A 26,116-nucleotide genomic window follows, 5' to 3' on the forward strand; every position below is an offset into this window, starting at 1 on the left:
GAAGTAGTTACTATTTTTACTTTAGTCTTTTTCTTCTAGTAATTTTTTCCTTTCAATGACTTAAGTTAGGGATTATTTAGTTAACCTTATTTTTGCTAATCTAATCTGATATGAATTTATCTAGTATGATCTGATTGTCTGATTTAACTAAACTTTAATGTTATGTGTACAATAATTTTAGTTGACTCTTATTAAATTCGTAATAATGTGTGTTTTATTAATATTTTTTTTTTTTTTTTTTTTTTTTTTTTTTTTTTTTTTGACAAAAGCAAAAGTGTTTTATTAATATGTAATTTTCATAAGTTTTTTAATTACAAAATTACTGATATTTAGCGATAAAAAACCACTTATATATAAAATGATAAAGTACATCAAAAATTAGTTTTCCTGATTGCGATATGAAATAAGAAAACATAAGGGGAACTAAACATGTCCTTAGTTAACAATTTGTATCTTGAGTCGTAACTTTCTATTAATGATGTCCCGTTCTTAAAAATTGATGAAAGCCTTGATCTTGATGCCTTGGTACGAGTCTTTCATATTTTTGTTGTTTTTTGTAAACTAATGTGTTGTTTGCAAAAAACTTCAAATGTTTGTCACCATCAAATTAAAAAGGGGGAATTTGTGAGAGTGAGGGATAGCTCAAATGGTTAGAGCTTCCCTCCCAGTTCCAGGGGATTTTGGGATCGATTCTCACCCCGCCCTTGTGGCTCTCTAAACACCAAAAAAAAGGGGGAATTTGTTGGGTTCCTTGAGTTTTGAAGTGATGACAATTGACAAACAATTTAGCTAGTTGCTGCTTGCTTTGTTTTATCATATGATTCTTATCTATTTGCCGTAATTGCTATCTAGGTACTTGAAGTATTGTAGCCCTCATATATATATATATATATATATATATATATATATATATATATATATATATATATATATATATATATATATATATATTCAAGTCAAGAAAAAGGTGTTTCGAAGTGTGATCGTTGTAAGTGTGCATGATTAGTTGTTTAGATTGGTGAAATGTTTTCTTATAAAGGAATTAAGTATTGTGAGTATAATTCAACCGCTACTTAGAAAACAGAAAACGGAATTAAAAGTCTGTTTACCTATAAATTTTAGATGCACTAATTACTGTGTCCAGTCAAGTCAAAATCTAAATCGATTTTTGTTCAGCTTGGTTTCAGATTGGATCGACCAAATCAGATTTTTGACACCTGTAATTTCTTATGCAAAAATGATACAATATCCTTTTTCAAGCATACTCTATGCAAAAGTCTATAAATGTCTTCCCAAAAAAAAAAAAAAAAAGTGACAATAGATTAGGAAACTTATTAATTTTTTTATTCTTCTATTTTTATTCATTTTCCATTATATTTGATTACACTCCATAACTTGAGTTACTATCAAAGAAAAAATAACAAAATTTCTTTTCGGGAAATTAGGGTCATTAATCCATCATACTGATTTCACCAAAGGTACTCCCTTCGTTTTAAAATGATATTCTCACTAAGAATCTTTTGTGTAAATTAAGGTAAGTGAAGAATCTTGAAATAAAGTACATTTGAACCACTAACATACAAGGAGACCATCTTTTTTTGAAACCAAGTACATTCAGACCACTTACTACGTATTATTTTGAAATAAAATGCATTAAGACTTTCTTTTTTTAATATGTATTATTGGGACCATTAAAATGAGGGTAATATGAGAAAATAATGAGAATAAATGAGGAATTAAAATAGAAGGTGAGAAGATCATTTTGAAACACACAAAATAAAAAGTGAGAAGATCATTTTAAAACGAAGAAAGTACCATTTTGTGTATCCGTTTTCGTACCACATTTGAATCAAATCTCATCCCATGTAATGTAACCTTGACTTAGACTTAGACTTAGACTTAGACTAATAGTGAAGTAGTGATTACTACTTAAGTACAAAATTACAATCGCGAATTACTTAGAACTTGTTCGCTTTAACTTACAAAAAATATCCAAAAATATCAATCTTGATAAATAAATGTTAGTTTTAATTGGTTAAACTCAATGACGACTAACATACATGAGAAAAGCAGAGGAAAGGAACAAATCCATTGTATCATTGTTACTACCTATGTTTCACTTACCCCTTTCTAAGATTTGCTCATATATTACTCAATACGCATCCAAATATTATGATCTTTCACATCTTTTGGACGCGGATAATACTGATGCATCTTGCATGATACGTATCCAAATATTATGATCTTTCACATCTTTTGGAGCAAATCAGTGAATCGTTTGCCTACTCAGAATCTGATTGCCTTGCAGACTGCATACACAAAACACACACCCATGAGTGTACGCCAAGAGATGATAACCATAATGAGAAAATGGAAAACAGGAAGGATGTTACAATGTCGTAGACACAAGGCTTACCAGCATCTCATGATCTCCCTTAATCTCTCCGATCAGCTCCTCTAATGGTTTATTGGAACTGTTGGGAACATGGGCAGCGAATACAGCATTCTCTAGACCTGCAAGGAAATGGGACAAAGAGTTTTCAAATATACAAACCAAAACATTTTCATTAGCCTCTCATTCGCCCTTGGTGTGAAATCAGTTGTCTCATGATATAGATTATAGAGATACTTTATACACAATACATTAATTTTCATTATCAGGATATGGTCCTATGACATATAATCACAGTTAAGATCACGAAACAATTTATTGCTACAGCTTGAAAACTGAAAGAAAGCTGACAATATGGGCTGTATATCTTCCAGCTGACAAGATATAGGAATACTTTTTGAGTCGTGCAATACCAGATTCTTCAAAGGCATCTATGAACATCATCATCTCCTCCCCAGTAAGTCCAGAAAGAAAGCATATCCGCTGTACTGATTTTGCAATCTGTAGAAAACTAAGCTTCATGAGGTACTGAAATTTCCAATTGCATTCAGCAGTTCAGCAGCTACAGATTCAGAACAAGAACAAATTTACAAATGATATCGAAAAAAATTTATTCTAAAATCACCGGTCACTCCTTGTCAGCAACATATCTTTAAGAGATTTCTTTTAATCACTAAGCTATAAAAGTTAGGTTTCTCTTCAGTCTTATTTTGCTTCCATGTCAACATAATATTTAAAATCTCAAATCATACAATTTTTTCAAACAACTGACACCGCCTTATTATTGTCCTATGACGATCAAGTTAAAAGATAAGGTATGACACATCACATACAACAAATGATTTATACTTTATTCAATCATTTTATTTTTATTTTTTGCCCTTTTTCTAATTAAAAGAAAAAGTGGATGTAGGGGTAATGTTGATGCATCAATGAAGTTTTCAAAGACTCAATGTAAAATATGCTCCTGTTGCACAAATTAACTTATGTTCTTTATGTAAGAAAACTGCATTGACATAGAAGATTTTATTGATTCTAAACCTCTTTTGACATTATATCTTGACTCTTTTTTAAGAAGATTGTCATTATGGATATTAGCACAGCAGAAACATTTTTTTTTTGTTTATTACTTAGTTGCTCATGCATAAGTGTATTTTGGATTTTGATGGCTGATGCCTATCTATTAGTGATGTCAATGCAAAAGTATAAGATACAACTCAATATGGGTTAAACAGAAGAATAGAATAATAAGAGTAGAAGGGAATTGCAGAAGTATACACTTTTCTCTCATCAGACCAGCTAGCTGTAGAAAAGGGTGGACACTTCTGATAAGCGAATTCCTGTTTCTTTTTCTCCCCTCACTGTTTTTCCACACCCTCCCTGTTAGACCCATTTTTCGATTTATGTCGACTTTAAGGAAACAAGCCCAAACTACACTGGACTTTTGACCAAGTGGGCTTAATATTGAGACACATTAACCCAAACTGTACATGGCTTTAAGCCCGGTGTTAATTACAAATTCAACTTTCAAGTCGATTGAGTTTGATGCCAAGGAAGAACAGAATAAAGGAAAGTGCTATGAGTGGGAGATAACTGCCACACCACGACGCATAACTGCCATCAAATCACTCTATATAAGCAGCAGGGATCGTGAGAAGAGATGACAATCAATCACATAATCAAACAACTGCACTTTACATTTCTGTAGGCTTTTTAGTTTCCTGAGTTAGAATTCTAAGCTTAGAAGCCTAGGTTAGAGTAGATCTTAGCAATAGCGATAGCATGTTGTCAACATTCTCGGATGAAGTAGCAAACTTCCGATTGTGTTTAACCCATATTGAGGTAACTCATTGTATATACAACACCGACAGGCTTTTTCAGAAGAATATATGGAGCATGTTTCTGAGTGGAAAGTGAGGGCTCAGAAGTAAGTGTCATTGAAAGTGAATTTGGACAGTTGGAGGGCTGTTCAGAGACTCGAGCTATGGAAGTTCAGGTTTGTGTGGATCAACTAGTCAGCTCTCAAGGATAGATTACAATATATCGTAATTGAGGTCTTGAACTTTGAGGTTGTGTTAGGTTGGGAGGAAACGACTTTTTTTAGGAAACTGGTTTTACCATTTTCCTCCATTTGGTTTGTAAAGATTGGAAAAATGTTTTCCCTATGATAGAAAGCCTTTCCTTTTTATTTCTTACCTACCTATTTCTCCTCCTATCCATTCCCTCTCCGACGCTTCATTTTCTGTTTCTCTCTAACAACTCTATCTGGGAACCAAACAAAGGAAATGAAGTTTAAAATCCAATTTCCATTGAAAAGAGAATTCAGTGCAACCTAAGTACCAATAACAGCAATGTATTGGAGTTTCAAAGTAACTGAAATATGTTGAAATTACAAGAGTTTTCAAGGAAAAATTGAGAACAAAAAAAAAAAAAAAAAGGAATAGAGGAACATAACTGCTGTGCCGTGGCAATAGAGTATAACAAAAAAAAAAAGGCTCCGTTTGTTTTGATGGAGAACATATATCATAGAAAATCATTTCCAAAATAAAACAATTTTCAATAGAAAACATGATTATAAAAAAAGATTTCCTTTGTTTGCTTGATTATAGAAATACATATGAAGAAAAGGAATAATGGAAGTATAGGGAGAGGAAGGATATCAATCAATCAAAGACTTAATCCCATAAGTGGGGTCGGCTATATGAACCAAAAGTGATTATTCTGTATAGTCATCCAAAGGCGAAGAAGGATAAAGGAGAAAAATAGAGAAGTGAGAAGTAAAGAGGAAAATGTGGTATACCGTATACCTTTATTAAAAAAGAAACCTTGTCTAAAAAATAACTTTCTACTGTTTCAAAAAAAAAAAAAAAAAAAAAAAAAAAAAAAAAACTTTCCACATATTGAAAAATTGTTTTCCATCCTCTGTCGGCAATGAAGCCAGTAACAATAGGGATTTACATTCTTAATATCAATATTATTTTACCTATTTGGGGAGATTATCCCAACAATTCTGCAACGAACCCACTTCCACCTCCCATAACACTCACCTACAGCAGACGTCAGAAGAGGAAGCAAGGACAGACCCACAATAATAACAAGCCGTGGCCACTACAAGGGGAGGCAAAGGACCATTAAGGCAAGGCAGACAATTTATTTGTTATTGTGCTAAAGTAGAAAGAAGACATGAATAGTACTCGTAGTATTTAAGGCTTTGTTTGCCAATTCTTACAATGTAGTAGTAATATAAATAGTAGTAGTCTAGTAGAGAGAAGGCATCCAGAAATTTGTATTGAGAAACCTTGGAGAGTCATGGCCTAAAGCCATTGTTATGTACACAAGCTTTATGCTTTTTAATCAAAATTAACCTTCTGACCAACTATCTTAAATTGAGCAACCACGTTCGTTGCACTTGGTATCAGAGCAACCATGGCACCTACGGCCCCCGATGATTTCCGTTAAGCGAATGGCTGCACTCGAAGAGCGGGTAGAGGAGATTTTTGATAAGATGGGAGATGGCAAAAACTCTCTTCAACAGGTATTGAAGAGGATTCAAGAAGAAGAAGCACGCAAAAATTGAGCAGCCATCGACGATGTGAGACAGATGCTAGAGGGTCGTGTCGATCGATTTCGCAGCAAAAAGCCTTAATGAAGACCAACCAGGATAAATTTTTCGATGAGATTCGAGGGGTCTTGGCCACCATTAAGGACTTGGGCAAACAGCCGGCGCAACCGGTGACAGTGGAGGATGAGGTGGAGCAGCCGTTGAATACTGAGGGCTTTCACGAACCACCGTTGGGTATTGGGGGCTTCAACGGGCTTCGTTTCGGCAATTGGGACCTCGGAACCGAAGGAGGGTTCCACAACCGCGGCAACTGCAAGTATAGGAAGCTCGACATGCCCACGTTTGACGGGTCCGACCCAGATGGGTGGATCTTAATGGGAGAACAATACTTTCAATTCTATCGGCTTTCAGAAGTGGAGAAACTACAGGGGGTGGCTATGGACGGTGACACGTTGAGGTGGGAACACCGCCGCCGACCAGTCATAAACTGGGAGGACATGAAGCTGCGCGTCCTTAACCAATTCCGACTAGTCAATGTCGGATCCTTGCACGAGCAAGCAGACCACCACGGTGGTGGAATATCGCAGGGTGTTTATCGAGAAGGCATCTCCATTGCCTGACATACCTAAGAGTATCATAAAGGGGCAGTTTATTAATGGTTTGAAAGAGGAGGTGAAGGCCGAAATCCGGATGCCGAATTCGATAACCCTCGAGGAGACCATGGATCTAGCGGTTCGGGTCGAGGAGCATAATCGGGTTACCGGGTTAAAGAAAACGGGGGGGGGTATTCTCTAAGCCTGGACCATACTCATATTTTAATAGGAGTCCGGCCACTACTATCTTAGGAGCTGGGGCGGCCCAATCCCACTTCACACCTAGCCAACCTTATAACACCACACCTGTCAACCTTTTAACTCCACAAAAACCAACCCAACCTATAATCCACAACCGAGTCAGAATTCCCACAGCTCTATAGCTTCAGTAAATCACCCCTCAACCACCTATCAAAACCGAAACACCCCGAGCTCCTCCCAATTCAGTGGCAGCGTGAGGCGACTAACGGAGCGAGAGATGCAAGATAAGAGGGCTAAGGGTCTATGCTTTAAGTGTGATGGAAGATGGACCGGACCTACCTATGTTTGTTCGGCAAAAGGGCTTAGTGTGCTATAGTGGAGGAGGAAGAACTTGAAGATGGAGGGGATTTCGTAGCCTTGGAGAACCCAGAAGAGGAGGAAGAAGGGACTCCAGCCGCGATCTCGATGAACTTGCAACGAGCGTGGATATCAAACAGGAATTAGTCAAGCGGAAGGTTGTTTTTGTGATAAATTAGCTTAAAGCTTTCATACAATCGTCAATGGCTTTAGGCCATTACTCTCAATGGTTCTTCATACAATTTTCTGGATACCTTCTGTACTTGTGACTACTACTATTTATACTACTACAATTACTATATAAGTGGACAAATGCCTTAATTGCTACTTTACTAATACTTGTCTCTAGCTAAGTTACCATAGTAAAAGTAGGCCAACAGCTCTGCCACTAAGGAGCCGTTGCTTGTGTTGGTAGTGGGAGGGTGCTCTGTCCTTGCTACTACTTTTGTTGCTTTCGTCTTCTTCGGTACACAACAGTGATTGGAGGTGGTTGGTGCATTGTGATACCGCCCCCCAAAAGCGCCACCTTGTCCTTAAGGTGGAAATTAGGGAACTTGGTCTTAATCGCCTCGGCATCTTTCCATGTGGACTCGAATTCTGGCACACCCTGCCATTTGATTAGCACCTCTAATCCTTCGCTCCGCCCCAGCTTGGGCCTACTGTCCAACACGTGTTCGGGTTCCACCACCAATTCCAACTCCGGGGTGATTTGTGTGGGAATTGTAGGTGAACTAGGAACACTGCCCACGGCTTGTTTGAGCTGTGATACATGGAACACAGGGTGTAGGCGGCAAGACTCTGGAAGTAGCAACTTGTAAGCCACCTTGCCTATTCGTTGAATGATCTCAAACGCCCCATAGAAGCGTGCAGCGAGCTTCTCGAAGGGTCACCTGGCTAAAGAGCGCTGCCTATAAGGTTGCAGCTTAAGAAAGAATGATCCCCCACCTTATATTCCACCTCTCTTTTCTTTGAATCAGCGTTCCCTTTCATCACTTTCTGTACGCGCACAAAGGTTCATCTTCAATTCCTCTAGCATCATATCCCTTTCTTGCAACATCTCCTCCACTTTGTCCACCGAGTTCTGACCCATTCCCACCCTCATCAATTTTGGAGGGTCCCTGCCGTATTACACCTTGAAAGGGGTCATGTGGGTCGATGAGTGAGTAGAGGTATTATATGAATACTCCGCCCATGGCAACCATTGAGCCCAAGTCTTGGGTTGTTCCCCGGCAAAACAGCAAAGATAGGTCTCTAGTCTCTTGTTCACGACCTCCGACTGCCCATCTGTTTGCGGGTGGTACGATGTACTTCTCTTAAGGTCTGTCCCTTGGAGCCGAAAGAGCTCCTTCCAAAAGATGCTCACAAAAATTCTGTCTCTGTCAGTACTATGCTGCCTGGAATTCCGTGCAATCACACGACCTCCTTCACAAAAATCTCAGCCACGGTGTATGCGGTAAAAGGGTGTTTAAGCCCGATGAAATGGGCATACTTCGAAAGACGATCCACCACAACTAGCACCGTGTCCACCCCTTTGGAACGTGGGAGCCCCTCAAAAAAGTCCATCGTTATATCTTCCCAAACCTTCTCCAAAATAGGTAAAGCTTGTAGTAGACCCGCCGGAGATTGTTGAGAAAGTTTGTTGCGTTGGCAGACCGCACACCCCCTGATGTTATCTGACACATCCCGCCGCATTCCGGCCCAACTCCACTCCCTAGCCAACCTTAAGTAAGTCTTCGTTTCCCCTTCGTGTCCCCCTTCCGGTGAATCATGGTAGGCTCGAAACAGAGTGGACTTTAGACTTGAATTTCGCAGAATTACTCTTCGACCCTTGTACAATATAGGTGGCCTTGCTCCACCGAATACCCAGAGATGTTATCTCTTCTCTCCACCGCTGCCCGTAATTTCAGAATTTCCCCATCCCCCTGTATTTCTTGCTCCAGCACTTCCCAATTCACCTCTTGCAAAGTGATCAACGCCCTACATTCCGGTTTATCTTCCTCTCCTCCCCTTCTAGACAAGGCGTCGACTACTCTATTTGATACGCCCGGTTTGTATTTAAGATCGAAATCAAAACCAATCAACTTCCACACCCACTTTTGGTATTCCATCCCCACCTCTCGTTGTTGGGCGATGTATTTCAAGCTTTGTTGGTCACTTCGGACAATAAATCGCCGCCCCAACAAGTAGTGTTTCCATTTTTGCACCGCTAAACACACCGCCATAAGATCCTTCTCATAAATCGATTTGCTCCGGCCACCGGGCCCTAACAACTTGCTAAAAAACGTCACCAGACGGCCCTCCTGCATTAGCACCGCCCTCAGACTGAATCCGGAAGCATCGGATTCCACCACGAACACCTTATGAAAATCAGGCATCACAAGAACTGGAGCAGCAGTCATAGCGGCTTTTAATTTGTTGAAGGAAGTCTCTGCCCGACTAACCAAAATTATCCTTTTTGAGTTGGTCAATTAAAGGCTGGGCTATGTGAGCATAATGTTTGATGAATTTTCGATAATATCCTGTTAGGCCTAAAAAGCCTCTTAAGTCCCTTAGAGACTTGGGTGTGGGCCAACTCTTGATGGACTCAATTTTATCTTGATCCACTGGCTTTCCTTTGGAGATAATATGACCCAAATAAGCAACAATTTCCTTCCCAAATTCACATTTTTTGAGATTGGCAAATAAAGAGTGGGCCCTGATTGTAACCAACACTTTATGTAAGAGACTGATATGTTCCTCCCTGCTTGAACTATACACGAGTATGTCGTCAAAAAAGACGAGTATAAATTTTGTAGAAAGGGGCGGAACACCTCGTTCATGAGAGATTGGAAGGTAGCCGGTGCGTTAGTCAAACCGAATGGCATGACTAAGAATTCATAGTGGCCCTTGTGTGTACGAAATGCCGTTTTGTGAGTGTCCTCCGGACTCACTAGAATTTGGTGGTATCTGGCTTTGAGATCGAGCTTGGAGAATATTTGTGCTCCGTTCAACTCATGTAATAATTCGTCGATCACCATAATTGGGTACTTGTCAGGGACGGTTTGGTTTCCTTATTGAGAGCCCTATAGTCCACACAAAACCGCCACGAGCCATCTTTCTTTTTCACCAAAAGCACCGGGCTTGAAAAGGGGCTACTAGATGGGCGAATGATTCCGGCCGTGAGCATCTCCCCGATTAGCTTCTCGATTTCATCCTTTTGAAATTGCGGATACCTATAGGGTCGCACACTCACGGGGTTGCTTCATTCCTTAAGTACAATGGCGTGCTCATGACCTCTCAAAGGGGGCAGCCCTTTCGGCTCCTCGAATACTCCACCATATTCTGTCAAAACTTCCTGTAAAAATTCAGGGGTGTCACTTCCTTCTTGCTCCTGCCTCCCCTCTAATCTGTTCAACTCCAATAAGAATCTCCCTTTTTCCTTCCTAAGGGTTCTTATCATCGCCTTGAGTATGATTCCGATGCGCGCCAGACTCGGGACCCCTTTAATGGTGACTTGCTTCCCTTCCCATTGAAAGCTCATTTCTTGAAGCTTCTAATTGGTCAAAACAACCCCTAATTTTTCCAACCATTGCATCCCTAAGATCACGTCAGAATTTCCCAATTGTAGGGGCAAAAAATCCTCATTCAACTCCACCTCTTCGTTCAATTTAAGCCGGACCCCGATGCATTGTCCTTGCCCCTTAATCGCTTCTCCATTACCGAGGGAAACGCCAAAAGTCCCTATTCCGGTGACTGTCAACCCCAAGCGGTCTATGGTGTGGAGGGACATGAAATTGTGGGTGGCACCGGGATCGAGCATCACCACCATGGGTTTCCCTTGAATTGTGTCGGTGAGTATCATTGTTTTGGAGTTGGTAATCCCTACAAGGGAGTTCATGGAAATGGTGGCTGGTGTTCCTTCATCCTCCTCGGTTGCTGGAGTCTCCATGGCCTGAAATTCCCCACTCTCCTCACACTCCTCTTCCTATACTAGTAACACACTTAGCCCTTTTGCCGAGCAAACATGTGTAGGTCCGGTCCAACGAACATCGCACCTAAAACAAAGCCCTTTTTCCTTCTTCTCCTGAATTTCCCTCTCCGTCAACCTCCTTACTTCGCCGTTAAATCGGGATGAATTCGGGTTGCTACGGTTCTGGTAGGTGGTGGATGGTTGGTTTACAGAGGCACTCGAAGTCTGGAAGTGTTTGTGTTGGAGTGGCTTGGGTTGGTGTTTGTTTGTGGGTTGAATCTGTAAGAATTGGTAGGCATGGTGTTGGGTTAGAAGTGGTGTGGGCTTGTGTTTGGGCTGGCGAGTCCCTAGAAGTGGTGTGGCTGGACTACGATTGAAGTATGAATATGGACCGGGTTTAGCATAGGCTCCATTCGACTTCTTTAACCCGCTGACCCGATTGCGCTCTTCAACCCGGATGGCCAGATCCGTCGCATCCTCTAGGGTTAATAAGTTCAACATGCGGATCTCTGCCCTTATATCCTCCTTGAGCCCGTTGACAAATTGTCCTTTCATTATACTTTCCAGCACGTCGGTTAACGACAACGCCTTCTCTTCACCGATACTCTACCACCGTACTCGACTGAGATACCGCTAACACACTATTCGTGGAGGGTCCTTGCATTCACCGATCGGAATTGTGTGAGAACTCGAAGCTTCATATCTTCCAAGTTGATGATCGGACGTCGGCGGTGCTCCCATTGGTACCACCGTAGCCTGTCGCCGTCCATAGCCACTACCGCCGCTTGTAATTTCTCGACTTCCGTGAGCCGATAGAATTGGAAGTACTGTTCCACCCTCAATACCCATCCATCTGGGTCTGAGCTGTCGAAGACCGGCATGTCCAGCTTGCGATATCGCCAATTTCCACGGTTGTCGTGGTGGTCGTTGAAGGAATCGTGGTGGTTGCGGAAACCTCCTCCGACTCCTAGTTCCCAACTGCCGATTCGAATTCCATTCAGGCCACCCACACCCGTCGGCGGTTCATTGAACCCACCCGCGTTCCGAGGTTGCTCCACTTCATCTTCCACCGTGTTGGGGTGTTTGCCCAGATTTTTCATGGTGGCCAGGACTCCTCGTATCTAATCAAAGAATTTGTCTTGTTTGTTCGTCATCAGAGAATTCTGCTGGTTTTGTTCGTTGCGAAAGCGGTCGACTCTTCCTTCGAGCACTTCCTCACGTCGTCTGCCCTTTTTTTGCGTGCTTCTTCTTCTTGGTTCTTCACCAAGATCTGTTACAAGGAGTTCTCTCCGTCTCTCATCTTTTCAAGAACCTCTTCTACCCTCTCTTCTAGCACGCGCTCCGGGGTCACCGTCAGTGGTGTCAGGGCCATGGCTGCTCTAATACCAAGTGCAACGAGCGTGGATGTCAAACAGAGGATTAGTCAAGCAGAAGGTTGTTTTTGTCATAAATTACTTAAAGCTTTCGTACAATCTTCAATGGCTTTAGGCCATTACTCTCAATGGTTCTTCATACAATTTTCTGGATGGATACCTTCTCTACTTGTGACTACTACTATTTATACTATTACAAATACTACATAAGTGGACAAATGCCTTAATTTCTACTTTATAAATACTTGTCTTTAGCTAAGTTACCATAGTAAAAGTAAGCCAACACCCCTGCTGTGCCGTTAAGGAGCCGTTGCTTGTGTTGGTAGTGGGAGGGTGCTCTGTCCTTGCTGCTGCTTTTGTTGCTTTTGTCTTCTTCGGTACACAACAGTGATTGGAGGTGGTTGGTGCATTGCAAAACTCAATTATGGGACTATCCAATCCCAAGACCATGAGACTCAAGGGAATGATCAAAGGGCAGCCAGTGGTGGTGATGATTGATTCCGGCGCCACACATAACTTCATCTCCATACAAGCCATCGAAAATCTCGGACTAGTCATTTCTGGTGACACGGTTTTTGGAGTATCTCTTAGCAACGATGAGAATATTAAAGGGAAGGGGCAATGTAAAGGGGTACATTTGAAGTTGGGAGAAGGAATTGAGCTAGAGGAGGATTTTTTACCTCTCAAATTGGGAAACTCGGATGTGATATTGGGAATACAATGGCTCGAAAAACTAGGGGTTGTGCTTACTAATTGGAAACTTCAAGAGATAAGCTTCTCTTTAAATGGGCAGACCGTGACTGTTAGAGGTGACCCAAGTTTGAGGAGGACGGGGATCACACTTAAGGCCATGATTAGGACCTTGAGAAAAGAAGAAGGGGGGCTTTTGGTGGAAATGAATTGGTTAGAGGAGGAGCAGAGGAGTCCAAAAGAGAGTGCACTCGTCATGAAGGAATATAAGGGGGTGTATGAAAGTCCTACAGGGTTGCCTCCGGTTAGGGGACATGAGCACTCGATAATCCTCAAAGAGGGCAGCAACCTGATAAGCGTTATACCATACCGCTATCCGCAATTCCAAAAAGATGAAATCGAAAAGCTCATCGGAGAAATGCTTCAAGCGGGTATCATACGGCCCTCTACTAGTCCATTCTCGAGCCCGGTACTCTTGGTCAAGAAGAAGGATGGTTCGTGGAGATGCGTCGATTATCGAGGTCTCAGCAAACTGTTCCCGATAAATACCCCATTCCGGTAATTGACGAGTTGCTCGATAAGTTACATGGTGCTTAAATGTTTTCAAAGCTAGATCTCAAAGCCGGTTATCACCAAATACTTGTTCGACCGGAAGATACCCATAAGACGGCATTCCGGACACACGAAGGGCACTACGAATTCCTTGTCATGCCATTCGAGTTAACTAATGCCCCGACGACTTTCCAATCACTAATGAATGAGGTATTCCGTCCATTTTTACGTAAATTTGTTCTTGTATTTTTTGATGACATTCTTATTTATAGTGCTAGTCGTGAAGAGCATGTTGAGCATTTGAGAATTGTTTTGGCCACACTCAAGGAGCACTCCTTGTTTGCCAATCAAAAGAAATGTGAGTTTGGTAAAGAGATTGTGGCCTATTTAGGCCTTATCATTTCTAAAGAGGGAGTGGCGGTTCATCGGGACAAAATCAAGTCCATGATTGATTGGCCCACCCCAAAGTCATTAAAAGACCTAAGAGGTTTTTTGGGACATACTGGATATTATCGTAAGTTCATAAGCCAGTATGCCCAAATAGCCTACCCTCTAACTCACCAGTTGAAAAAAGACAATTTTGGGTGGTCTGAAGCGGCAGAGGTGGCGTTCCGAAAGTTGAAGGAGGCTATGAGTTCGACTATGCCGGATTTCACAAAAACCTTTGTGGTGGAATCTGATGCTTCGGGTTTCGGACTCGGAGCCGTGCTAATGCAAGAGGGACGGCCGGTGGCTTTCTACAGCAAGGTCTTTTAGGGCCCGATGGTAGGAGCAAGTCAATCTATGAAAAAGAGCTCATGGCCGTTTGTCTATCCGTGCAAAAGTGGAAACACTACTTGTTGGGAAGAAGGTTCGTTGTCCGGAGCGATTAACAGAGCTTAAAGTATATCACCCAACAACGAGAAATTGGGATGGAATATCAAAAGTGGGTGAGGAAATTAATCGAATTTGATTTCGATTTGCAATACAAACCCGGAGTGTCGAACAAGGTGGTCGATGCCTTGTCGTGGAGGGGAGAGGATGATGGGGCGGTGGAGTTGAAGGCTCTTATTGCAGCACAAAGGGTGGATTGGAATTCCTTAAATCGAGAAATAGCAGGGGATGCGGAGATTCAAAGGTTGCTGACTGAAGTAGGGAAAGGGGAAGCGATCTCGGTGATCCCTCATAATTCTGAAGGCCGCTTTGCTTAAGGCCTATCACAATTCCCCTGAGGGTGGACATACAGGGGACACGAAAACATATTTAAGAATGGGGGCAAAGCTGTTTTGGCCTGGTATAAGAAAAGAGGTAGCCGAGTATGTTCGAAATTGTTTGATTTGCCAACGGAACAAGCACTCACAGTAGTCCCCAGCGGGGTTGCTCCAGCCCTTACCGATCCCGGAGATAGTATGGGAAGATATAAGCATGGATTTCATAGAGGCGCTACCTGGATCAAAAGGAATAGATATTATCCCCGTGGTGGTAGATCGGCTAACTAAATATGCCCATTTCATCGGGCTTAGGCACCCGTTCAGAGCTTACTCGGTGCAGAAGTGTTTGTCAAAGAGATTGTGAGGTTGCACGGAATATCAGGGAGCATAGTCACTGATCGGGATCGAGTCTTTGTGAGCGTGTTTTGGAAGGAACTCTTTCGAATGCAAGGGACGGGCTTAAAGAAGAGCACCTCTTATCACCCTAAAACCGATGGCCAAACTGAGGTGGTGACTAAGAGGCTGGAAACATACTTGGCGTTGTTTTGCCGGAGAGCAGCCAAAGGGGTGGGCACGTTGGTTGCCTTGGCTGAGTATTCCTACAATACAACGACGCACTCTTCTACACTCATGACTCCGTTCAAAGCGGTGTATGGCAGGAACCCCCTAAATTAGTGTGAATTGGGGTGGGACAAACGGCAGTGGACACCGTAGAAGAGGTCTTGCAAGAAAGAGACATGATGCTCGATGAACTAAAACTGAACTTGGTGCGGGCTCAGCAAATTATGAAGAGGAATGCAGATGAGAAGCGCCGAGAGGTTGAATTTCAAGTGGGAGAGTACGTCTTCCTCAGGCTTCAACATTACCACCAAAGATCACTAGCCAAGCGGCCCTTTGAGAAGCTAGCTGCCCGCTTCTATGGACCATTTGAGATAGTGCAGCGTATTGGGAAGGTGGCTTATAAGTTGTTGTTACCTGTTTCACGTGTCACAGCTTAAGAGAGCACTTGGGGACATTCCCAGCTAAAACCACACCTAAATCACACCTGAGGTGGAACTTGTAGTCGAGCCTGAGAGCGTGTTGGACATGAGGTCCAAGGCTGGGCATAGTGCAGGGAAGTTTTAATTAAGTGGCAAGGAGTGCCAGTCTACCCGGGAGGACACCGAAGCCATCAAGGCGAAGTTCCCGGACTTCCACCTTGAGGACAAGGTGGCGCTTTTGGGGGGGGGGGGAGTGTTGCAACGAACCCACTTCCACCTCCCGTTACACTCACCTATAGCAGACGTCAGAGGCAACAAGGACAAACCCACAACAAGTCGTGGCCACTACAAGGGGAGGTAGAGGACCGTTAAGGCAAGCAGACAATTTGTTTGTTATTATGCTAAAGTTGAAAGAAGACAAGAATAGTACTCATAGTAATTAAGGCTTTGTTTGCCAATTCTTACAATGTAGTAGTAATATAAATAGTAGTAGTCTAGTATTATGGCCTAAAGCCATTATTATGTACGCAATCCAGAAATTTGTATTGAGAAACCTTGGAGAGTCATGGCCTAAAGCCATTGTTATGTACGCAAGCTTTATGCTTTTTAATCAAGATTAACCTTCTGACCAACTATCTTAAATTGAGCCACCACGTTCGTTGCAAATTCCCTCCCTTCTATATTTTCTCATAACAATTTCAAATTCATTCATGTGTCATGCTATTTTTTTTTTTACTTTTTTTGTACTCCCTCCGTGTTTTAATAAGTATTACACTTACCAAATGCAGTCGTGTTTTAATAAGTGTTACACTTCCTTTTTTTTGGAAAAAAGATACATTTTAATATTATATCTCTCTCCTCTCATGGTCTTCACCCAAATCCACTACTACTTTTTTTATTAATTTTTTTCTCTCACATTCATTACTTTTCAATAAATTAATAATCCCACTATCTTTCTTTTACAATTTTTTTTATTATTCCAACTACCCCACTTACCTCTTATTTTATTTAAGTCAATTAAATTGCCTAAAACTATGTGCCGGTCAAAATGTAACACTTATGAAAACACGGAGGGAGTATATAAGACAAACTAGCTATGTAGCTTTATTCAAAGTTTTCTTTCTCTCATACATTATTGACTAATGAAGCATCAGTATTAGCAACATGTTTAAAAAAGCTTTGATCAATATGTTGTCTTATCAACCTAAAAGCCTTATGATTATCCAATTTTCCGGTTAAGTGTCTTCCTCGTTGGGCTTACACAAATCCTTACAATAAAGATTATCCTCCATTCAAGACTTCCATATGAAAAAGTTGGACGCTGTCAACTTAATCATTCCCCATAGGCTTATAATCATATCTTTTATTTTGCTTTACACGTGTAAGTATGTATCCGGCTTTGGTACTAGACTGTTGGGAAAGATCATAGATAATCTTAAAAAGTTAATATGTTTTTATATTGCTGAATATGTTTTTAAGACTACCTAATTACAGAATATATAATTTTTCTAGAAAATGAGCGATTGAAATTAAATAAATTCTACGGTTCTACCTCTTATTCCTCTCCCTGTCTTCCTCTATTTTTTTTTTTTTTTTTTTTTGTAATAAATTTTTTTATAGTATTGTAGAGAGAACCACAAAAACAAATGATGTAAATAGAATTTGATCCTAGACCACCCCTCAAAATTGCTGGTATTCCACTTCTCTAAATCATTTTTTCTTTCCTTTTCTATTATTTCTCCTTTGATATATTTAACGCATTCCAAAAACACGGACGAACATTTACCAACACCAATGAAGAACAGTTGAAATGTCAATTTGGGAAAACTACTTACTTGCCCATTCCATAGGGGACTTGAACATAATTTGAGTGAAGTTTGGCTCCAAATAATTAGAAAACTTAATTTACCCCCCCTCCCCAGTCCACCCTTCTTCCAACAGGAGTCATCCTGTGTTCTCTATCGTTCTCTACAAAGAGCATGCTATTAGCAGTAGATAACAAAGCTAATTTCTAACCTTCAAATTCCCCAAATCATGCTGTTTAGTATTCACTGCATCCCAAAGTGAGCGAGTAATCATGTCTTCAGTGCAGTAGATAACCTGCAATAATAGTTAAAACAATTAAAAAGAACGACTTTTACAAAATACACAGCAGAGAGCTACACCCAACAACTACACAGAAATTGTAAAAAATCTTGCAAAAATGAACACTATTTTTCCAAGGTTGTGTATTATTTCCTCCCAAGAAGAATGTTTCCCTGTTGATAACTTACGAATAAGAAAAGGAAAAATTCTTATCATACCTGTAAAAACTCCCCTTCCAACTCCTTCAGCAGCTGCTGTATCTGCAGTAAGTTGAATCTTTTCAGAACCATGTGTCCTATATCTCCAGTCAGTCACATCAAAACAAGGAATTTCAAAACATTGTGGAAGGCTTAAATTTAAGGATTAAAGAGAATGTATTTATCATACGGATTGTAGTACTAGGCATGACAATTCTACATATTAAATACTACTTAGGCACATCGAAAACAAGAAGTTAAAAAAAAAAAAAATTCAACAATACTTTTTATGTTTGAGTAAGACATCTTTGAAAGCAGTTCTTGGAGCTGAGACTTGGCAGAAGGATTTTAGTTGGTGTTTATGCAAAATTTCGTCAAGTAGGATTTGATGTGGGATACGGGCTACGGATCAACTAGATTAAAATAAGGAATGTTGGATGCGGAAAATAAATGACGGAAGAAATAAAGAAAGAGAGGGGAGGCAAATATGGTGACGCGGAAAACCCCAATGAAGGTGGGTAAAAACCGCGGGTGGCAATGAGGCCACCAATCCACTATAATATGGGCATGAAGCCAAACATTACAATTACAATGTATACGATAATTATAGAAATATACGGAGCTAATTACAAGTAAACAGGGAGTATGGACTTTGTATGTAGTACGGCAGGGTGTATATGGCGTAATAGGCTAAGTAGTATTGTGGAAATGCATTGCAGTAGTGGTCTTTTAGGAGAGTGGTATTGGGATTAAAATATAGTAGTTGAGCAATGACACTTTTAGTGGAAGGTCCATGTGGATGGAGGTTGGAGAAATTGCATGGGAATAAAGGAGTAGTATGTTTAGCAGGAGGTTATGTACGTAGGATGTGTCTTCTTCATGGGAAGAGGGCTTTCCTATTTATAGAGCTTCAATGTAGCAGCACCGTGGTTGTGAGATACTTTGGGTGGTTGTTGCATGATTTCCTCAACCACATCCTCAAATAGTGGGAGTAGCGGTTATCCCTTTTACTTGGTCTCCAATGAACTTGGACTTGCTTAGATTGTAGATACGTAATAACAACATTGAAGAATTATTCTTGTTGACCTATTATTTCCCCTTGACTTTAGGGACCACTACTAACTATCTTGACATGGTCTTGTATATCTTGGTCTTGAATGTCAATGTCGGTCAACAGTTGTACAAAATGTCCCATAACAGTTGGGTCAATATCTCTATAATGATATCCATTAGGTCCATTTTACCTGATATTACAATAAACTACAGTTGCAGCTATTCCTTTCATCCACTTAGGTTTTACGTTTTTCATCATTTACCTATCAGAATTTATTGAAACTAAATGAAAATAGTCTAAAATTGTTGGAACCTATGACAAAGCTACCAGTTGTTAATAGAACTTGGATATCCTGATAAGCGACATTTATATAGGGTAGTTTTAGAGTCATTTTCGAGTTTATTTTTTTAATAATTTTCTCTTCCTCCTTTTCTTTTTCTTTTTTTTTTCTTTATTTATTTTAAATTTGAGTTTTTCATTATTTTTAGTTGTTTTTAGTTTACTTTCGTTTCATTCCTTTATACTCCTTGACTTTATTCATATTAGGAGTATTTCTTATTTTCTTGGATTCATAGTTAATGTTATTAGTTTAATATAGCTTTATTTCTATTTTTTTTTATTTTTATTTCTCGATCACAACTTGTCTTTAGTCTTGTGTGTAGGTGAGCGTTGGAGTACAAGGCGCTATTCAAGCTTGATTCAAGCTTAGGGGGTGTTTGGTTCATTATATTGGAATGGATTGGTATGGAATCCCGTACTAGAAAGGTATGGATTCTAAAACCCATACTAGTCTAAAGTTGTTTGGTTTTAATGTTGGAATGGATTATTTACTTCATTAAAAGAATGGAATGTGAATCTTAGGGGGAGAGGTGGGAATGGGATTCCATAGGTATGAGGTGGAATTAAGACTCCTTGGGTATGAGATTCCATTACTATAAAGCTCAACCAAACAAAAAAAATAGATGGAATGGATTCTAACTCCATTTGAACCCATTCCAAATAATCCAACCAAACGACCCCTTAATTGATGATAGCAGCCAATCCTTCATCCACCCTTGTCCTTCAGCCATTCACCAAGCCTCACAAGCAACAGCCATTGCAGTCAAGGCATGCACCCAACGCAGCGCGGACAGCGGCTCGGGCAAGCAGACCCTGCACTCCCACGGTGCTCTACTTTTGATCCGAGGTGCATCACTGCATCGGCCAGGTTGGCGCAGCGTGGACCCGTTGGACCCGATGTCCGTGCTGTTATACGTCGACCAAGCATTGGAAACCACGTGCAGCACAAGCAGAAGCGTAGGCAGCACGGGCACCAGCGTGGGAGAGTCTGCCCCAGGACGTACCCTCGCAGCCGTGGCTGGGCGCACCTGCAGCTCCCGGCACATGCCTCATTAGTCACTCATATCTCTTATTTTCTATAAATAGGACCTTGGTCTTTGTATTAAGTACATTTAATTAGATGATAATCCCCTAGATTAACTTAGCATTGTAGACAGAGAAACACTTAGTTTTAGCTTTCTCTAGATGAATTTGTGATCAATATTTTAAAATCTTTCAAGATTAATCAAGTTTCTTTATTAATTTCTTTCACTGATAACCTCCAAAAGAAAATTTCCAGCTTAGTTTGATTTATGTTAAATTACCAAATTCATATGAAATTATGTAGCCCCGTAGGTCATGAACTTCTTTCTTACTTTCCACCCAGAAGAAAGGATAAAACAAAGAAGAGCAGCGGTGAATCTCACCAAGTACAATTAGCCAAGGAAATTACCTTATCTGCCTCTTCCACTTTAAAACCCACGAGCAGTAAAGCCTGTAACAGGAATATACATTATACAAAGTACAAGTGTTACAGAACAACAGACAGACTCTGCGAATGAATACTTCAGATTGACAGTTTTATCACTAAATTAACATCAAAGTACATACAAAATGAGACAATTTTAACTTTTCTTTGTGATAGCTTTCATGTACTTCATTTATATTTATATTTATATTATTTTTATATTTTTAAAATTAAAAATCTGGCAATATGAGCGTGTTTATAAGAGTCTCCTCTAGTCCCCTGGATATTCATATACAAAACTGCACTTCCAATTCCCTCATATATACCCAAAGTACCATCTCAAGGTACTTTTGAGCACCCAACTCATTTTTCCACTCAGTATTTCAACTTAAGAGACCTTTTTAAATTTGTCTCGTATTATTTTCATGAGGTGCTTCCTTTCTACATCATCCTTCCAAGTTCTCCCACCCCGTATATTTCTAAATTCCTTCAAATCTCTCACTTTCACACTGCAGAATTGTAGAAATTTCAATTCAAAGAATGGTGTTTGACTCTAGCATATTTGGGGAAAAGAAAAAAATAAAAAGAAATAGAGGAGAGAAGGTTTAAAAAAAAAAAACAAAAGGAGGAATTTGGAGGTGGATGGGAACAAAGTGAAGAAAATACCCCCTCCCCCTCAAAGATGACAATATTCTAGCAATATCTTTGAAAAAATAAAAACATATTCCTTCAAATCGATTTATGAGTTTTTTACAAGAATGATGCAGCACTTGAATAATTGTTAAATTTAAATGCATTTTGGCTAATTGGGTTTCAGATAGCCAAAGTTCTATCCTTTGACACATTGATAGTACAAGCATTTATCAGCAGAAAGCTGCTGCAATTCACATGAGTAGTCAGTAAACATAGTAATTTTCTGTAAAGTTAACTAATCTTAACTTACTGGGGGACCATAGCTGGGTTCTTCAGCTTCCAGAGGAACAAACTTTGAATCTTCATCTAGCTCACTTGGAACTTGAAGTCCTATATGATTAAGTTGAAATGTTCATCAATGCAGTAACTGTAAAAGACCAGCCTATGTGTAATTCAGTTTCTTATCATTCGTAAACAAAGACTTTGCAATTTAACATATAAATTTTAAGAAAGGTTTATGTTAAGTACTTCTCACCATACAGTATATAGCATCTCCCTAATTTATTATTCAAGATAAGTAGAAAAAAGTGATCATATCCTCACTACTATTCGACCAAAAAACCTCACTGTACTCTTCATTTCTTCAATTCTTGCTAGCCTTACATGGCAGTTTCTTCAAGTAATGTGAAACTTGCCATCATGCTTACAGATAGGTACCAAATTTGATAAGCTGAAGTACTGGCAAGCTAAACATTAGGATATGAAGCCATAAGAGGAAGAGTTTTTTCATTATAATGAAAAAATGGATCAGCTGATTAATTATTTTACAACACCACATTTATAACTCTCCTTTTTCATCAGATATATCATTTCAAAAACCAACAAAAAGATATTCAGATGTAATATGTACACAGAACATCAAATGATCATACAGACAACTTAACCAGAAAAGCTAGTTCATATCCACCCAAAAGACACCATCTTCAAAGACACTGTAAATTAAAAAGTTCAAGTAAATACTACAATTTCCTTATCCGTAGAAAACGTTGCTCCTATTATGTTTGTGAGTAGTAATGACTGTATACCTGTAATGTATTAGACCGCTTTTCCAAGCCCCAAGACACTTAAACAGTGAATAACTAACACTGTTAGCAGTTCATTGATGTAAGGCCGATAACAGAGTAAGTAATTATTTGTTTATCTTGAAATTCGTCCCCAATGCCCCATAGTGGTATACTGGTATACACTAATACTTTCTCTCAAGTGCGCAAGGAAGCATGTAAGCCCAATTAATGCAGCAATAATCTAAAGGCAAGACTCCCTTAGCATTGTCCTCCCACCTGAATTTTTTCCACATGGATTCAAAACACAAGCTTCCAAATATACTTAATAATCTAATACTTCCTCCATCCCTTTATGTTTGCACCGTTTGCTTTTTTACTTTTTGGTTCATGTTAGCCGACCCCATTTATGGGATTAACGCTTTGATTGATTTACCCGCACGTAATTCAAGATATTATGGTCAAGCGTGTTCATGGAGACTGCGGAAAAAAAAAAGGGGGGGGGGGGGGGAACATTAAGGGACGGAAGGAGCATGATATTATGATTGTCCCATCAACGAAATTAATGATTATCCAAGGCGATATGTTCACCTTGAAAATATTGGGATGATTTCTAATAATGGCTCCGTGTTTCAATCAAAGCTTTCCACACATGTTTATTACTTCTGGGATATCCAACTATTCGTTCAAAATTAAACAAAATTCCTAATGACATTTTTTTGTTTTGCTATCCAACATAATTTATTCCAATTAGTATAATTAACTTCATTATTCCAATTAGTAACCAACTTAATTATTCCAATTAGTTGCTGAATCATCAAGCTAAGTGTCCTACACTGATTTCAGGCATACTTCGTACAAGCATTTCACAATTCCATACAAAAATCTTTTTAAAATTAATCAGCTACTGAACATAGATTCGATTAAGTTTATAACAAATCAACTTGGTAGAGTTTATTAGAGATTGCAACATGAACAACATTCAATCATTTCGACTACGGTTATATCACGAAATTGTTACTTAATATACCTGCCCGTATTTATACTGGGCATAAAATTGGACTTCGAACCCAAATTCAACTACCCAAATGCAAATCACTTTAATACAATAGAAAACAAAAATGTTGATGGCAAAAGAATGAAGCAAAAACTAATTAAGACATGATTGATGAAACCCAGAAATGGCAATTAAAAGAAAGTGAAAGATTAATAAAAATGCAAAGGTTAATAAAAATGGTTGTACCTTCAGAAGAAGCTCTCAAAAGAGGGTGAAGTTTGCTCAACCCAGAAGAGGAGAAAGAAGGAGGAGGTGAAATTTGAGGAAATGAGTGAGATTTTGGAAGGAAAGATGAAGTTGGAAAATTGAGCTTTGAGGCAAACCCATTCATGGACAGAGACAGTCCATTTACTGTAGCAGAAGCCATATGGAACTTTCACACCTCTATGGGCTCTATCCACAATAAATTTCTAAATTCGTTTTTTTTTTTTTTTTTTGGTGTAGACGAGGGGCAAGCCCCAAAAGAAATAGAAAGCTAAACAAGCTAGAAAAGGAAAAACAAACAACCAAAAGCAAAAAAGGAACAAAACAAAACTACTAAAGAACTAGTTCCGTGGCACCATCCTCGGAAATGCCACTCCCATAAGGTCCTCCAATAAAACGGCACGAAGATCCTCCGGGACCGCCTCAAAGATAACCAATTTCTGCTGCATTCGGACTCCATAGTTTGCCAACCAATCAGCAACTCTATTAGCCTCCCTGTAGCAGTGTCCGATAGTAACCTCCCAACCTTGCCTAGACATGAGGGATTTACATTTTCGGATAATATGTATAAAAGGAGAGTTAGCAGGATCAGTGTCCTCTAACAGTCGAACCACAACCTCTGAATCAACTCTTACTTGGACTCTTGTGTGCCCCTTGTTCCACGCAATGGCCAATCCTCGAAGCACAGCTAACAGTTCAGCTCTAGTGCAGGTGCACACCCCACAATTCATAGCAAATATTTCACGCACCTCACCTTTGTGATCTCTAATCACGCCTCCAGCTCCAGCCAACCCCGGGTTTCCTTTTGAAGCTCCGTCAGTGTTTAGCCTCACCCACCCAACTGGTGGCGCATCCCATCCTACTAGAACTTCCTCTCTTTTTCTCTTGCCGTTCTTTGCTTCCAATCCCTTGTTATAAGCCCTTCTAATGTCTCCAACTCGCGCTAGGATAAAGCAAGCTTGATCGAATGGAATATCGACTTCCCTTTCAAAACTTCTCGCATTGCGCCATCTCCACAACCACCAATAAGTCACCGTGAATAGCAAATTCCAGTCTTCCTTATCATAAAAACCCCTAGTCGAAATATTTCTAATAATCCACTCTTTGAACGGCAATCGAAATTCCTGACTGTCCATATCCACACCAAGTTTTCTCCAAACAGACACGGCTGCTGGGCAATCCCTCAAAATGTGGTTAGCACTCTCCTCAACGTAACCACACACCAAACATCTTGGATCCGTGGTCAAGTTCCGAAGAAATCTAGCTGAATTTGTCATTAGACGCTCTCAATACGCAAGCCAAAAAAAGAATCTCATCCTTTGAGGAGCTTGAATTTTCCAAATTAAATGCCACGGGTCTCCTCCTACGACTTGATCATTAACCTCCCTTCGAATAATAGATATAGCCGACTTCATAGTAAACCCACCAGACAGTGAGCCATTCCAAAATATGCTATCGACCGCATCTTCATCATCCATTAGCTCAAACGCCTGAATTTCCTTCAGCGTCTCTCCAGGAAGGTAATCCGCAAAGAGCTCAAACTTCCACCCTCGTGCACTATCCCGCATATCACTAACTTTATAATTGATAGTATCATTAGGTGGAGTGTGGCCTGTATCCTCAATTAAAGGGTAATCTTTGCACCAATTATGAAGCCAGAATGCTGTAGCTCTGTCGTTTCCAACAGCTCTACTAATCCCTTTCTTCAACACATCGATGTTCTCAATAATTCCTCTCCACGCATTTGAGGCGTCGGCCCTATTCTTAAACATCTTCACATCACATCTTCCTTCAAATTTCTAAATTCGTATGAGTACATAATTTGTAGTTTTGTCAATTTAGGGGGTGTGTGGTATAGATTTTGTTTTTGTATGGGTGGAAAAAAATTATATTACGGAGTATTGTTTTTGGGAATAAGAATTTGTTTGGATATTGAGGAGTTAAGGTAATAATTAGGGATTAAAGTTTTATATTTTTCACTTTTTGGGACCTAAACTTTTTTTTTCAGCGTTTGGGGCTTGTGGTTAAATTTCAAGTCATTTAACCCATCTGGAAAATTTACTAACCAACTTGAGTATTAATTGGAGTTAAAAAAAATAAATAAATAATTATTCCAAAGCAAAAAAATATCATGAACATCAGCTATAGATTTTTTTAAGCAAAAAAAAAAGAAACAAAAATCTACTTCAAAAATTAGCCT

At 39.8% G+C, this 26,116-nt stretch overlaps 1 protein-coding gene across 2 annotated transcripts; it reads right to left on the reverse strand.

Annotated features, from left to right (window-relative positions):
- Positions 1–1,950: 1,950 nt before the first annotated feature.
- On the reverse strand, positions 1,951–24,153 carry LOC145574705 (uncharacterized). Of its 2 annotated transcripts, XM_081632555.1 has the most exons (8): positions 23,899–24,143; positions 21,905–21,984; positions 20,947–20,988; positions 18,143–18,184; positions 17,856–17,939; positions 2,806–2,893; positions 2,417–2,514; positions 1,951–2,309 (listed from the first exon to the last, which is right to left on the reverse strand). In XM_081632555.1, the coding sequence occupies exons 1-8, from the start codon at positions 24,077–24,079 to the stop codon at positions 2,283–2,285; spliced, it is 642 nt and encodes a 213-aa protein (XP_081488681.1). In that variant the 5' UTR covers positions 24,080–24,143; the 3' UTR covers positions 1,951–2,282. The 2 variants fall into 2 exon arrangements, with proteins under 2 accessions (XP_081488681.1, XP_081488682.1); XM_081632556.1 differs by lacking the exons at positions 1,951–2,309; positions 2,417–2,514; positions 2,806–2,893; positions 17,856–17,939; positions 18,143–18,184 and adding an exon at positions 20,068–20,542 and having other exon boundaries at positions 23,899–24,153.
- Between the last annotated feature and the right edge of the window lie 1,963 nt (positions 24,154–26,116).

This window comes from Chenopodium album, chromosome 13 (assembly GCF_948465745.1).
Source record: "Chenopodium album chromosome 13, dcCheAlbu1.1, whole genome shotgun sequence".
NCBI classification, from domain to species: Eukaryota; Viridiplantae; Streptophyta; class Magnoliopsida; order Caryophyllales; family Amaranthaceae; genus Chenopodium; species Chenopodium album.